Raw genomic sequence first — 13,180 nt, 5'->3', positions numbered from 1 at the left:
AGCATTAATTTAAGGCAGAATAGCCTGGTAGACACTTGTACTTATTCGTGTTTGTCATCCTGATCCCTATACACAAAGAAGATTCATTTAGACACTTATAGTTGTTCAAAATTAATGTTTTAAATCCCTCTGATCATTAATCAAGTCTATGTAGCAACTCAATTACTGAACTGGACAAAATCGTGCATTTCACGGGTATAAGGAGCGTGAACGTAAATTATTTATGATTAAAATAAGGAAAAAAGAAAAAGAAAAATGCAAAAAATCAAATTAGAAAAAGAAAGAAAATATCAAATAGGTGATTTTTCTTTTTCTCTTACGTTCTGTCTCCCAACAAGCCCCCCCCCCCCATTGTCTATCTCCCTCCCTTCTTGGCGTTACTCCTATCCCCCCATTTTAACCCAAAAACCCACTAAACACTTAAATCACAATCCAAAAGCTTGTATTTTTCTGATTATTTCTCTCTCTTCAAAATTTGCTCACAGTTCAATCTTAGCAATGGATGCAGCAACCAAGACAACCAAAGGTGCTGGAGGAAGGAAAGAAGGAGGCCCAAGAAAGAAGTTTGTAACCAAGTAAGTAAAAGATGATCTTCAATTCCCAGTTGGTCGTATAGCTCATTTTCTGAAGAAGGGCCGTTATGCTCAACGTGTTGGAACTGGTGCTCCAATTTACCTCGCTGTTGTTATTAAATATATACCTTGCTGCTGAGGTGTTGTATTTGGCTGGAAATGCGGCGAGAGATAACAAGAAGAATAGGATTATTCCTAGGCACGTGCTTTTGGCTGTGAGGAATGATGAAGAGTTGGGAAAATTGCTGAGTGGAATTACTATTGCAAGTGAAGGTGTTCTTCCAAAGATTAACCCAGTTTTGTTGCCTAAGAAAGCTTCTGCATCTACACCCATGGCCACCAAGTCACCAAGAAGGCCTAGGAATATCTATAAGAACTTATCTACGGGTTAAATATGGTTATGCAGTCTTTTGTCTAGTTTATTGTTACTACTTCTTGTAGTAGGATGTAGATTTTTAGTTTTCTAATTTCGGTAATGGTGCCTGGAAATATAATAGAAAGTGACTCTTTTTCCTATTAAAAAAAATCCAAAACCCACAGCAACAGAACCCTTCCCACCATATCTTCATCCAAACAATGACATCCCCCGTCGCCGTAGATCCAAAACATCTACCGAATTTGCAGCAATTTTTGGAGAATTTATTTTCTCATATCCCCATTTGCCTACTTTGGAAGATAGCCTTTGCAAAGAAAATAAATAGAAATAGTGAAAGAAGATCGCCGGTGAAACCTATTTTCGGTTAGTTTTCCTGTAGTGAAATTTCAAAAGGTTTGGGGTGAGGTTGGTCTTTTGGGTGATCATTTTTTATGGCAGGTTCTTCTTTTTGGTGATTGATTAGTGATGCTATGGTGGAGTGTTGGCTGTGAAGAAGCTTTGTAGGTAAAGGATGGTCGAATAGGGACCACACACGATGGTGGTTAGGAGATTTTTAACATTTGTGGTTAAATACAACGAATTTGAATGGTAAATGTGCATGGAATAATGGAGAATAAAAATGGTGAGGGAGGAGGAAGGTGGAGGGAATGGTGGAATAAATAAAAGAAAATGAACAATTTTAAAATAATGTAAAAAATAAATTAATAATGATGTGTAACAAAACACTTGACATGGCCACTGGTGTGTCATCCTTGTCAGAGATTTGAAGAACACGTGAGGTGAGAGGAGTTTAAAATATTGACTTTGAAAAACTATAAGTGTCTAGATGAAACTTTATTGATTATAGGGACCGGGATGTCAAATGCCAACCAATACAAGTGTCCGTCGGGCTATTCTGCCTTAATTTAACAGAAAAGTAGAAGTTGAATCTCAAGTCCTCAGATGGAATATTGACACTATAGTTGATTTGGTTGTTGGTGTTTGGTAATACTCCATTTATTATGGACTCATGGATGATTGTCGTACTACTTCCTAACTTTTGTGATTTTATGGTCACCTTTGCCGCTATGGCTTTTTCACACAGACAATTACATGTTATATTATGCTAATTATAAATATATAATTGCGAATAGTAACTGAAATAAGATATAAATTTGGCGGCAAGTTAAGAATTCATAAACTTTAAATCTTGGCTCCGCCATCAAGAAGGATATCATTGTCAACAATAAGAGATTTCGAGGAATATATAATATAAGCACATATAAATAAGTATTGTGATGTTTTACAATTAGACAACATGCATGTGCCTTATAATCACATAAGCTAAATAATTGTTTACCCTTAAAAATGGATAACAATTGAATTTATATGCGGTTTTAAGGATATGTGGGCTAATTCAATACAAATAATTTATGACGTTAGACAAGCAAATAAAAAATGGAATAAATAACCAAACCAATGATAATAGCGAGTCCGGGCTCGGTTAAGAGCTTAACAAGAAACCTGCCTTCGATTCTGAGCCAACACTTATGAAGAACTTATGAACAAAAGCAAGAACTTTGAATAACCTTTTAGAAGCATTACAGACAGATGTATATTGCCTGGGTACGCGTGTTACAGAGTGTTTATTGAATAATAGACTCCCTCTTTATATAGTAGATGAGTTTTACCCTAAGTGCAATCCTAAGAAAGGTAAAAATCTTTCTTTTCACTAATTACTAATATACTGCTCATACGGGCTGAGATCTACGCCGTGATATCTGGTTGGGCACTATATCATGGTCCTTAGTTAATCGTGTAAGGTCGTTTGGTAATGCTCTTCGAGGTCTCGGAGCTTGGACCGGGTCCGGGGGCATGGTCTCAATGGTTCTAACAGCAGGTGTTGTGGCCGGGCTTTGATATGGGTGGCTCCCAACTTCGACTTTGATTCCATGCTGTTATACCATCACTTCGTTTTCTCCACCGAAAAACCGAGGTGCTCATTACCCCCGGTTTTACCCGTATACAAATAGTCCCCTTATTTTTCAGAGAGCAAGCTTGCCAAAATGGTGAGAAATGACAAAGGTTCTCCAGTTCCTTCTCCCGTACATTATAATAGAAACGACGAAGAAAGCCGAAACATCCCATCAGTCGCGTCGTTCTGACATCGGACACATGTCAACCATCATCTGGTTGCCTCCAAATGTGAAGCGACGTGAACTTTCTCTATAAAAGCTTCTATAACTTGTTCTTTTCCCACTTTCCGACCTAGATTCTACTTCGAGCTTTCAGGTTATCATCAACATTCTCCAAACCTTCATATCTTCATCCTTGTTCTTCATTTTTCATAGTGATTTCCAGGTTTTCACCTAGATTCCCTTCAAATATTCATACTTTGTTCTTCATCTTCCAAATTTATTCCTCTTTCTTCAAACTTCCAAATCTTTTCAGATAGAAATGGCTAAAATATCTAAATCAGTTCCTCAACAAGTTGCCTCTTCATCTTCCCAATCGGCCGCCGGTACTGAGGCAATTAGATATCATATGCAAAAACTTGACCAACACTTCGCCATGCAGATGGACAGATCAAATAGAAAAAGGGTTCTGGACCCTAGATCTCTACTTATGTATCTGGAGTTCTGTATACGGTCGAAACTGATTTCGGCCTTCATACGTCTGATCGAGATCGAAACATAATGGACCGAAGAAAGTCTTCATAATATCGAGATGGGATACAAAGAAGGCACAAACGAACTTCAAATTTCAGGGATAGGTCAAATACCAAGCTCGAAGTCATTATCGAGCTCGGGTCCGAATCGAATGATGATAAATGTGATGGAATCGAGCTTAAAGGCCAGAGGCCGACCAATACCTTGCCCCAGTCAGTGCTGGGTCCCGAGTCGACATCGGCCTCAAACCCACATCGAGCTCCAAAATTGGAAACCAATCGATACCGACCATTACTGAGTCCGATCAAAATCGAGCTCACAGACAAGAGCCGTTGCAACCGTACTAAGGGAGAGGATCCCGGCGAGAATTAGGAAAAAACTGATTTATCATGGGTTCCTCACTATGTAATTTTTAATTATATCTAAAGTAGGATCCCCCACTATAGAGAGGATGGTTATATTTCTATAAAGGACAAGTTTTACATGCATTGTAACTCAGATATCATACACTCTCCAATTGAAGAATTATCCTTTTTTAGCCTCATAGATTGATTTATATCGCTTAATCCATAAATCATCCTCTTTTCAGCTTTTCTTATTTTTCATTCTTTACAGTCAATATTCGATATTTTTATTTACTCTTACGATTCGTGTCAAGTTTTACCACATACCCTAAGAACTACTTAAAAATTCAACTCCATCAGTTTTGCGGGTAAACAGTTTGGCGCCCACCTTGGGGCTAAAGATAACAGTGGTTATTTGATATGAATCCGCAAAACCACACCATTTTATGCTTGTTTCCGGAAGTGTCTTTGATTTCGGATTAGCAACGACGAGCTATTAATTAAATGGCCTTAGCTATCAACACCGAAGCTGGTCTTCAAGATGAGAACAACAACTTGACGCCCGGGACTGAAATGCCGCTTGTCGACGCCGTTGAAGCTCGAGTCGAAGTTCCATTAGACGTTAATTCACATGTGGCCATTAAGGCAAACCTACATTCTGAACCTGAAAATAGCATTCATAGGGGAATTTTCGAGATACCCATAATGTCGAGGGAAATGGCGTCAGCTTGCGTATGATTTTCGAAATGCTGCAAGCTCAACAGGTAGCAATAGCTCAGTTGCAGAGTCAAACCCAGATACCGAGCAGGCCGGAGCCCAGTCCACCCCAAGAAATCGCCCATAGAACGGAACCAACTATAGTAAGGTCAAATGAGCAAGAGTCGGGAACTAATCCCGAAATTGCTAAGATGTTCGAAGAACTGACCAAACGAATAGAATCGGGAGAAAGGAGGATTGAAGAAAACGACAAAAAAGTGGAAACGTACAACTCCAAAATTGATCAGATCCCGGGGGCACCACCGATATTGAATGGCTTAGATTCCAAAAAATTCGTACAAAATCCTTTCCCCCCAAGCGCGGCTCCTAAACCGATCCCAAAGAAATTCTGCATGCCCGAGATTCCCAAATATAATGGAACTACTGATCCCAACAAACATGTCACCTCTTACACATGTGCCATTAAAGGGAACGACCTAGAGGACGATGAAATCGAATCCGTATTATTGAATAAATTTGGTGAAACCTTGTCAAAGGGAGCAATGATATGGTATCATAATTTACCATCTAATTTTATCGATTCTTTTGCTATGCTTGCAGATTCCTTCGTAAAAGCACATGCCGGGGCCATAAAGGTCGAGACCAGGAAGTCAAACCTGTTCAAGGTAAGACAAAAGGATAACGAGATGTTAAGGGAGTTCGTATCTCGTTTTCAAATGGAACGAATGGATCTGCCACTTGTCACAGACGATTGGGTTATTCAGGCTTTCACTCAAGGTTTGAACGAACAAAGTTTGACGGCTTCACGACAGTTGAAGCATAACCTCATCGAGCACCCAGCTATTACTTGGGCCGACGTGCATAATCGGTACCAGTGAAAAATTAAAGTCGAAGACGATCAGTTGGGTTCTGAACCTAGTGCTAGAAGGGACATCAGTCGAGAGCAAGGTCCGATCAGGGATCGATACCAACCATATAGTGGAAACCACATAATCAATGAGTCGAGACGTAACCCCGGACAAGGCAATAAAAGAAGTGATCAAGGTCAAGGGTCTCGGGGGCTGATGAACAAAAATGGGTTCGACAGGCCTACCGGACCTAATGAAGCACCACGGTTGTCGGAGTATAACTTCAGTATCGATGCATCCGCCATCGTGTCGGCTATCGGACGCATCAAAGACACTAAATAGCCTCGACCCATGCAGACCGATCCTACCCAGAGGAACCCCAATCAAATGTGCGAATATCATGGCACCCATGGCCACAAAATGGAAGATTGCATGCAACTAAGAGACGAGGTAGACGATTATTCAATAAAGGGCACCTTCGAGATTATTTAAGCGACAGGGCCACAAACTATTTCAAAAACAGGGATTTTGGTAGACAAAACGAACAGGAAGAACCACAACACATCATCCACATGATCATCGGTGGCGTCGATACCCCTCAGGGGCCGGTGCTTAAATGCCCTAAGACATCGGTTATGAGAGAAAAGCGACCTCGAACTCTGGATTACACAGCCATAGGAACCTTGTCCTTTAATGATGAAGATGCAGAAGGAGTCATGCAACCTCATAACGATGTGCTGGTAATATCCATACTTATGAATAAAACTAAAGTTAAGCGTTTATTAATTGATCCAGGCAGATCGGCCAAAATTATTAGATCGAAGGTTGTAAAACAACTCAGTCTATAGGACCAGGTCGTACCCGCAACCCTGGTTCTAAACGGATTCAATATGGCATGTGAAACCACCAAAGGCGAGATAATATCACCGCTAAACGTGGCCGGGACCATCTAGGAACAAAGTTCCACGTAATCGAAGGCGACATGAGGTACAACTCCCTCTTTGGAAGGCCATGGATCCACAATATGAGAGTTGTACCTTCGACCCTCCACCAGGTTCTTAAATTCCAACATCGGAGGGAGTCAAAACAGTGTACGGAGAACAACCGACCGCAAGAGAAATGTTTGCAGTCAAAGAAGCAATTACGATATCCTCACCTTCATTAAGAAAGGGGTCGGATTTAAAAGGGGAACGAGATGCCAAATAGCAATCACAGACACCAGCTTCAACCCAACTAGAAAATCAAAAGGTTGACGAAGATGATGATCAAAGGATCCCTCGATCCTTCATGGTCCCCGATGATTCCAACGCTACCCAATCAACAATTGAAGAACTGGAGCAAGTCATACTGATCGAACATTTTCCCGAACGAAAGGTATACCTGGGAATAGGACTAACCCCCGAACTCAGGAAAATGCTTATTCAATTTCTTATCGATAACATGGATTGTTTTTCTTGGTCCTATTTAGATATAATAGGGATCCCACCGGATATAACGACGCATCGGCTAAGCCTGGATCCTAGGTTCCAACCGGTGAAGCAAAAGAGAAGACCCCAGTCTGAGGTAAAGAACACATTCATAAAGGATGAGATAACTAAACTTCTTAAAATAGGGTCCATTCGAGAGGTGAAATACCCCGAATGGTTAGCCAATGTAGTTGTAGTCCCTAAAAAAGGAAACAAACTTAGAATGTTTGTAGATTATAAGGATTTAAACAAGGCATGCCCCAAAGATTCTTTTTCGCTGCCCAACATCGATCGCATGATCGATGCCACGGCCAGCCACGAGGTCCTTACTTTTCTCGATGTCTATTCCGGGTATAATCAAATCCAAATAAACCCTGAGGACCGGGAAAAAACTTCGTTTGTTACCAAATATGGAACATATTGTTATAATGTGATTCCCTTTGGGCTAAAAAATACAGGAGCTACTTACCAACGCCTAGTAAATAAAATATTTGAGGAACAAATAGGTAAATCAATGGAAGTTTATATTGATGACATGCTGGTTAAGTCCCTGCGCGCAGAGGACCATTTGACTCATTTGCAGGAAACATTCAAGATTTTAAGGGAATAAAACATGAAGCTCAACCCCGAGAAATGTGTTTTCGGGGTCGATTCGGGCATGTTCCTTGGCTTCATGGTATCGAATCGGGGGATCGAGATCAACCCCGATAAAATCAAGGCCACCGAAGACATCGACATCGTGGACGGTGTAAAAGTTGTGCAGAGGTTAACGGGACAGATTGTTGCCTTAGGCCAATTCATTTCAAGGTCGTCACATCGAAGTCACATATTTTTCTCTCTACTCAAAAAGAGGAACGACTTCGCCTGGACCCCGGAATGCCAACAAGCATTAGAGGAATTGAAGTGATACCCATCGAATCAACCACTGCTTCACACTCCAAAGGCGGACAAGAAACTCTGCTTGTACTTAGCAGTATTGAAAATCGCGGTAAGTGGTGTCCTAGTACGAGAAGAGCAAGGTACGCAATTTCCCATTTATTATGTAAGTCAAACTTTAGGGGAAGCAGAAACTAGATATCCACACTTAGAAAAATTGACACTTGCACTAATAAGCGCCTCTAGAAAGTTAAGACCATACTTTCAATGTCACCCCATATGTGTATTAACCACTTATCCACTTCGTAATATTTTGCACAAGCCTCAACTATCAAGCCGATTAGCCAAATGGGCTGTCGAACTCAGTGGGTACGATATCGAATATCAGCCTCGGACGGCCATCAAGTCTCAAATTTTAGCAGACTTTGTGGCCGATTTCATGCTAACCCTCGTATCCGAAGTCGAAAAGGAACTCTTGTTGAAATCGGGTACATCATCGGGGGTATAGACCCTTTTCACAGACGGGGCTTCGAACATGAAGAGGTCCGGGTTAGGCATCATTTTAAAGCCGCCTACGGGTAGCACTATTAGGCAGTCTATCAAACCTACTAGGTTGACTAACAACGAGGCCGAGTATGAGGCCATGATTGCAGGTCTCGAGTTAGCTAAAAGCTTGGGAGCAGAAGTCATTGAAGGCAAGTGTGACTCTTTACTGGTGGTAAACCAAGTAAACAAAACCTTCAAAGTTTGAGAGGATAGAATGCAAAGGTATTTGGACAAACTCCAGGTAACTTTGCATCGTTTCAACGAGTGGACTTTACAGAATGTACCTCGAGAACAAAACAGTGAGGCCAATGCACTTGCAAGTTTGGGATCATCTGTCGAGGAAGATGAGATCAGCTCGGGGACTGTCGTTCAACTCTCGAGATATGTGATCGAGGAAGGTCATGCCGAGATAAATTCTACAAGTTTAACCTAGGATTGAAGGAATAAGTATATTGAATACTTGGAGAACGGAAAGCTCCCATCGGACCCTAAATATTCGAGGGCCCAATGAACCAAAGTTGCTCGATTCACATTAACTGCAGATGGAACATTATACCGAAGAACATTCGATGGACCATTGGCAGTATGCTTAGGTCCAGGAGACACCGACTACATCCTATATGAGATTCACGAGGGTACTTGTGGAAATAATTTCGGTGCCGATTCATTAGTCCAAAAAATAATCAGAACAAGATATTATTGGATCGATATGGACAAAGATGCAAAGGAGTTTGTTTTAAAATGTGACAAATGTCAAAGGTTTGAGCCGATGATCCATCAGCTCGGAGAGCAACTTCACTCAGTCCTATCCCCATGTCCATTCATGAAATGGGGAATGGATATCGTCGGCCCTCTGCCGTCGGCCCCAGGTAAAGCTAAGCTCATATTATTTATGACTGACTATTTCTCTAAATGGGTTGAAGCACAGGCGTTCGAAAAAGTAAGAGGGAAAGAGGTTATAGACTTTATCTGGGATCATATCGTATGTCGATTTGGGATACCCGCTGAAATAATGTGAGACAATGGGAAACAATTTATCGGCAGCAAAGTGACGAAATTCCTCGAAGACCACAAAATAAAAAGGATATTATCAAGGAACGGACTGGCCGAATCGACGAACAAAACTATAGTTCAAAACCTAAGGAAAAGGTTGAACGACGCTAAGGGAAAATAGAGAGAAATCCTACCCGAAGTTCTTTGGGCATATCGAACAACATCAAAAAACAGTACGAGGGCAACCCCATTCTCCTTAGTATATGGCTCCGAAGCCTTGATTCCAGTCGAAGTCGGGGAACCCAGTGCCAGGTTCCAATATACAACAGAAGAGTCAAATCACGAGGCTATGAATACTAGCCTCGAATTATTGGATGAAAAATGAGAAGCTCCTGTATTGAGTGAGTATTCATAGCCTCGTCCAATTGGCCTCCTTAGCACAAATCGAAGAACGATACTATAATCAAAGAACCAATCTTCGCCATTTTAAAATCGGGGACTTAGTGCTAAGGAAAGTCACCCTCAGCACCCGAAATCCATATGAAGGAAAATTGGGTCCAAACTGGGAAGGACCATATCAGGTACTCGAAAACGTCGGTAAAGGATCCTACAAGCTCGGAATTATAAACGGCAAACAACTACCAATCAATTGGAACGTGTCGCACCTAAAATGATATTACTGTTAAGGTACGACCCTCCCATGTTCATTTATATTTCGAAACTAACCCTTGCAAGAGTTCGATCAGGAACAAGGATGGATCATTCAACACGAAGCCTTAGGTCTGAAAGCACGCGTTGTACTCTTTTTCCCTTAGACCAGTTTTATCCCAAATGGGTTTTTCGGCAAGGTTTTTAATGAGGCAACCATTAATCGTGCTAACTTAGAGCAATTCAACAGAATCTGAGGCCCCTTTACAATCAACCTCGAATACTGGTAGGGCATTACCCTCAAATATATCAAGTTCTATGCAAGAAAGTTACTTCATAACAACAGGGTTCCGATAAGAAATATTGTAAGAGCGAAATGGTCAAAACAAACCATGCTCGTATAGATTGATCGATCCCTAGTACAAAATATAAAGACATGTATAACGACATGAAAAGAAACTTCTTTGACCATATCTCGTGTCTTACAACCCATCCTCTATTTCATGATCTATTACGCAAATAGGTTCAAGGGCCGACCATTACCCCATAAATCGGGGACTGCCACTAGACTTATAAAGCCTATGGGCTACATCACTTCGAGTTCGAGCAGGCACTCACTCGACTACTAAGCCTATGGGCTACTCTTATTTTGAGTTCGAGAAATCACTCACTCAACCATTAAGCCTACGGCTACATTACTTCGAGTTTGAGCAAACTCTCACTCAACTATTAAGCCTACGAGCTACTCTTATTTTGAGTTCGAGAAATCACTTACTCAACCATTAAGCCTACGGGCTACATTACTTCAAGTTCGAGAAATCACTCACTAAACCATTAAGCCTACGGGATACATTACTTCGAGTTGAAGAAAACTCTCACTCGACTACTAAGCCTACAGGCTACTCTTATTCTGAGTTCGAGAAATCACTCACTCAACCATTAAGCCTACGGGCTACATTACTTCTAGTTCGAGCCAACTCTCACTCAACTACTAAGCCTACGTGCTACTCTTATTTTGAGTTCGAGAAATCACTCACTCAACCATCAAGCATGTGGGCTACATTACTTCGAGTTCGAGCAAACTCTCACTCGACTACTAAACCTATAGGCTACTCTTATTTTGAGTTCGAGAAATCACTCACTCAACCAGTAAGCCTAAGGGCTATTTTTATTCAAGTTAGAGCAAAACAAAATCTTCACAAGACATAGAATAAGACAGAGGCAAGTCGGGAAAAGAAAAGATCTTTATATATATATACAAAAATATTTACAACATCCGAACAGGACCCTACACAAAAGACCTAAATGGAAACTAAGGGCTAAGTTTCTTGGTTATCTCCGGGGACGATCGCTTCTCCATCGGGCTCCTCCCCGCTCTCGGACCCGCTCTTGCTCCAATCATCATTGTCATCATCGAAAGCCAAGGCTTCAGCATCGGCTTCGAGCTCTTAGCCTTTTTTTATATCTTCTGTGAGATCGAAACCACGAGCATAGATCTCCTCAAGAGTCTCCATCTGAGATCGGCATTTAGCATGTTCGGCAACCCAATGCGCTCGAGCTCTAGCAGCCTCGACTGCCTCTCTTGTATGTACCTGAGTAGCTTCAGCATCGGCCCGATAGACGGCCACGAATGCATCCGCATTAGCCTTTGCTTCCTCGGCATCAGATTTGGCCTTGGCAAGTTCGGAGGCCAACCGAGCCTCAAGCTCTTCTAGTCTTCTTGCTTGAACCAAGCTCTTCTCCTCCATGCCTTGAAGTTGGCTTGCAGTAGATAACAATTGGGCCCGAACAGTTTCTTTTTCGGCAGCAAGACGGTCCATGCCATCTTTCCATCCCTTGGTCTCCGCCCTTATTATATCAACTTCCTCACGAAGCTGCCCGATTGTCTCGAGCTTCTATTGCAGCTGTGAGAACGAAATATTAGCCTCCGATCCTGAATCAAGCCCATGAGTTCTTAAGATTATCATTACCTGCTCAATCAGGTCAGTCTGGTCTTGGTGAGCCTTGGCCAACTCAGCTCGAAGGCCTTTGATTTCTTCTTCCCTTTGACCGGAAAGGAGTCTAAGGGCATTCCTCTCCTCCATAACCCGTCGGAGGTCGGCCTCGAACCGATGCAGCTCAATTCAAGATCGAGAACACGCTTCTCGATGAACCGTCGTGGCCTACGAAGAAAGAAGAAAGGAAGTTAGAAAGAATAGTATACATAAAAGTGGTGGCAACGAAGGGAATTAGGGCTTACCCGATTCAAAGCATGCTGCACTTCGTGAAAAAGACCCAATGCATCACTTGGCCGGAAGCATCATCGATACCGGTAAACAGGTCATGAAAAGGGTCCTCTCCTCTATGAAGCCCGTCCACCTCAAGGACCCCCAAAGATTGTGCCTCTCGAATAGCCCCTTCGGAAAAGGCAGGGAGATTAGGCGAGCCTCCAATTACTATTGCCCCAAGTGTGTCACATGGAGCATTCTTCTAGGCTCGGAGAGCTTTGGGATCGTCCCTCTCGGATGTAACCATCGGTTGTCGACTTCGTGGGAGGCATCCTCAACCTCCACTAACTCGGGGACTTTGCCCGAATTCTTCTCCAATATCACCTCAGTCCGAGGTGGAGACACACGAACCACCGTCGATCCAGCTGCCTTTGGGGCATCAGTGGTTTTCTTCGCTCGGGCCACCAGTTCGGACCCGTCATTTTCTTCTTCTTCTTCGTCTTCATCCCTTAGACGCATAACCGATTCCATGGTTAGAGGGATGGTATTCTTCCTCGGCTTACGAGCCGTCCTCGTCTTTAGTTTTGGATCTTCTGGAGCAGAGGCCCTTTTCCTATTATTATTATCCTTCACCGGTTTTGGAACAGAGGTCGAAGCCTCTTCATCGACGGGTGGGGGTCTCAGAACCGCATCTTTGCCCACACCTATATACAAGAAAATTGATTTAAGTATATGGAAAGCCTCTCATTCGAGCTACCAAAGATAGGAGAAAGAGTCTTACCATGATTTTTGGTCTCCCATCGGCCCTTTGATAAATCACTCCATGAGCGCTCGGCATATGTAGAGGTTGAAGCTAGAGCTCGTACCCAATTCTTGAGGTCGGGAACCACACCGGGCATCCAAGGAACCGCTGCATCACAAAAAAGGGATATTGGTGAA

At 42.3% G+C, this 13,180-nt stretch overlaps 1 protein-coding gene and 1 pseudogene across 1 annotated transcript; one reads left to right on the top strand and one right to left on the bottom strand.

Moving 5' to 3' along the window:
- The first annotated feature begins 401 nt into the window (after positions 1 to 401).
- LOC104106474 (histone H2A.1-like) lies at positions 402 to 1,090 on the top strand (annotated as a pseudogene).
- Positions 1,091 to 11,482: 10,392 nt separating this feature from the next.
- On the bottom strand, positions 11,483 to 12,118 carry LOC138901561 (uncharacterized). The gene is made up of 2 exons (XM_070189332.1): positions 12,005 to 12,118; positions 11,483 to 11,908 (listed from the first exon to the last, which is right to left on the bottom strand). The coding sequence occupies exons 1-2, from the start codon at positions 12,116 to 12,118 to the stop codon at positions 11,483 to 11,485; spliced, it is 540 nt and encodes a 179-aa protein (XP_070045433.1).
- Positions 12,119 to 13,180: the final 1,062 nt, after the last annotated feature.

Source organism: Nicotiana tomentosiformis, chromosome 11, assembly GCF_000390325.3.
Source record: "Nicotiana tomentosiformis chromosome 11, ASM39032v3, whole genome shotgun sequence".
Lineage (NCBI taxonomy): Eukaryota > Viridiplantae > Streptophyta > Magnoliopsida > Solanales > Solanaceae > Nicotiana > Nicotiana tomentosiformis.
The sequence above is the reverse complement of the archived record's forward strand: the minus strand, read 5'-3'. Positions and strand labels throughout refer to the sequence as shown.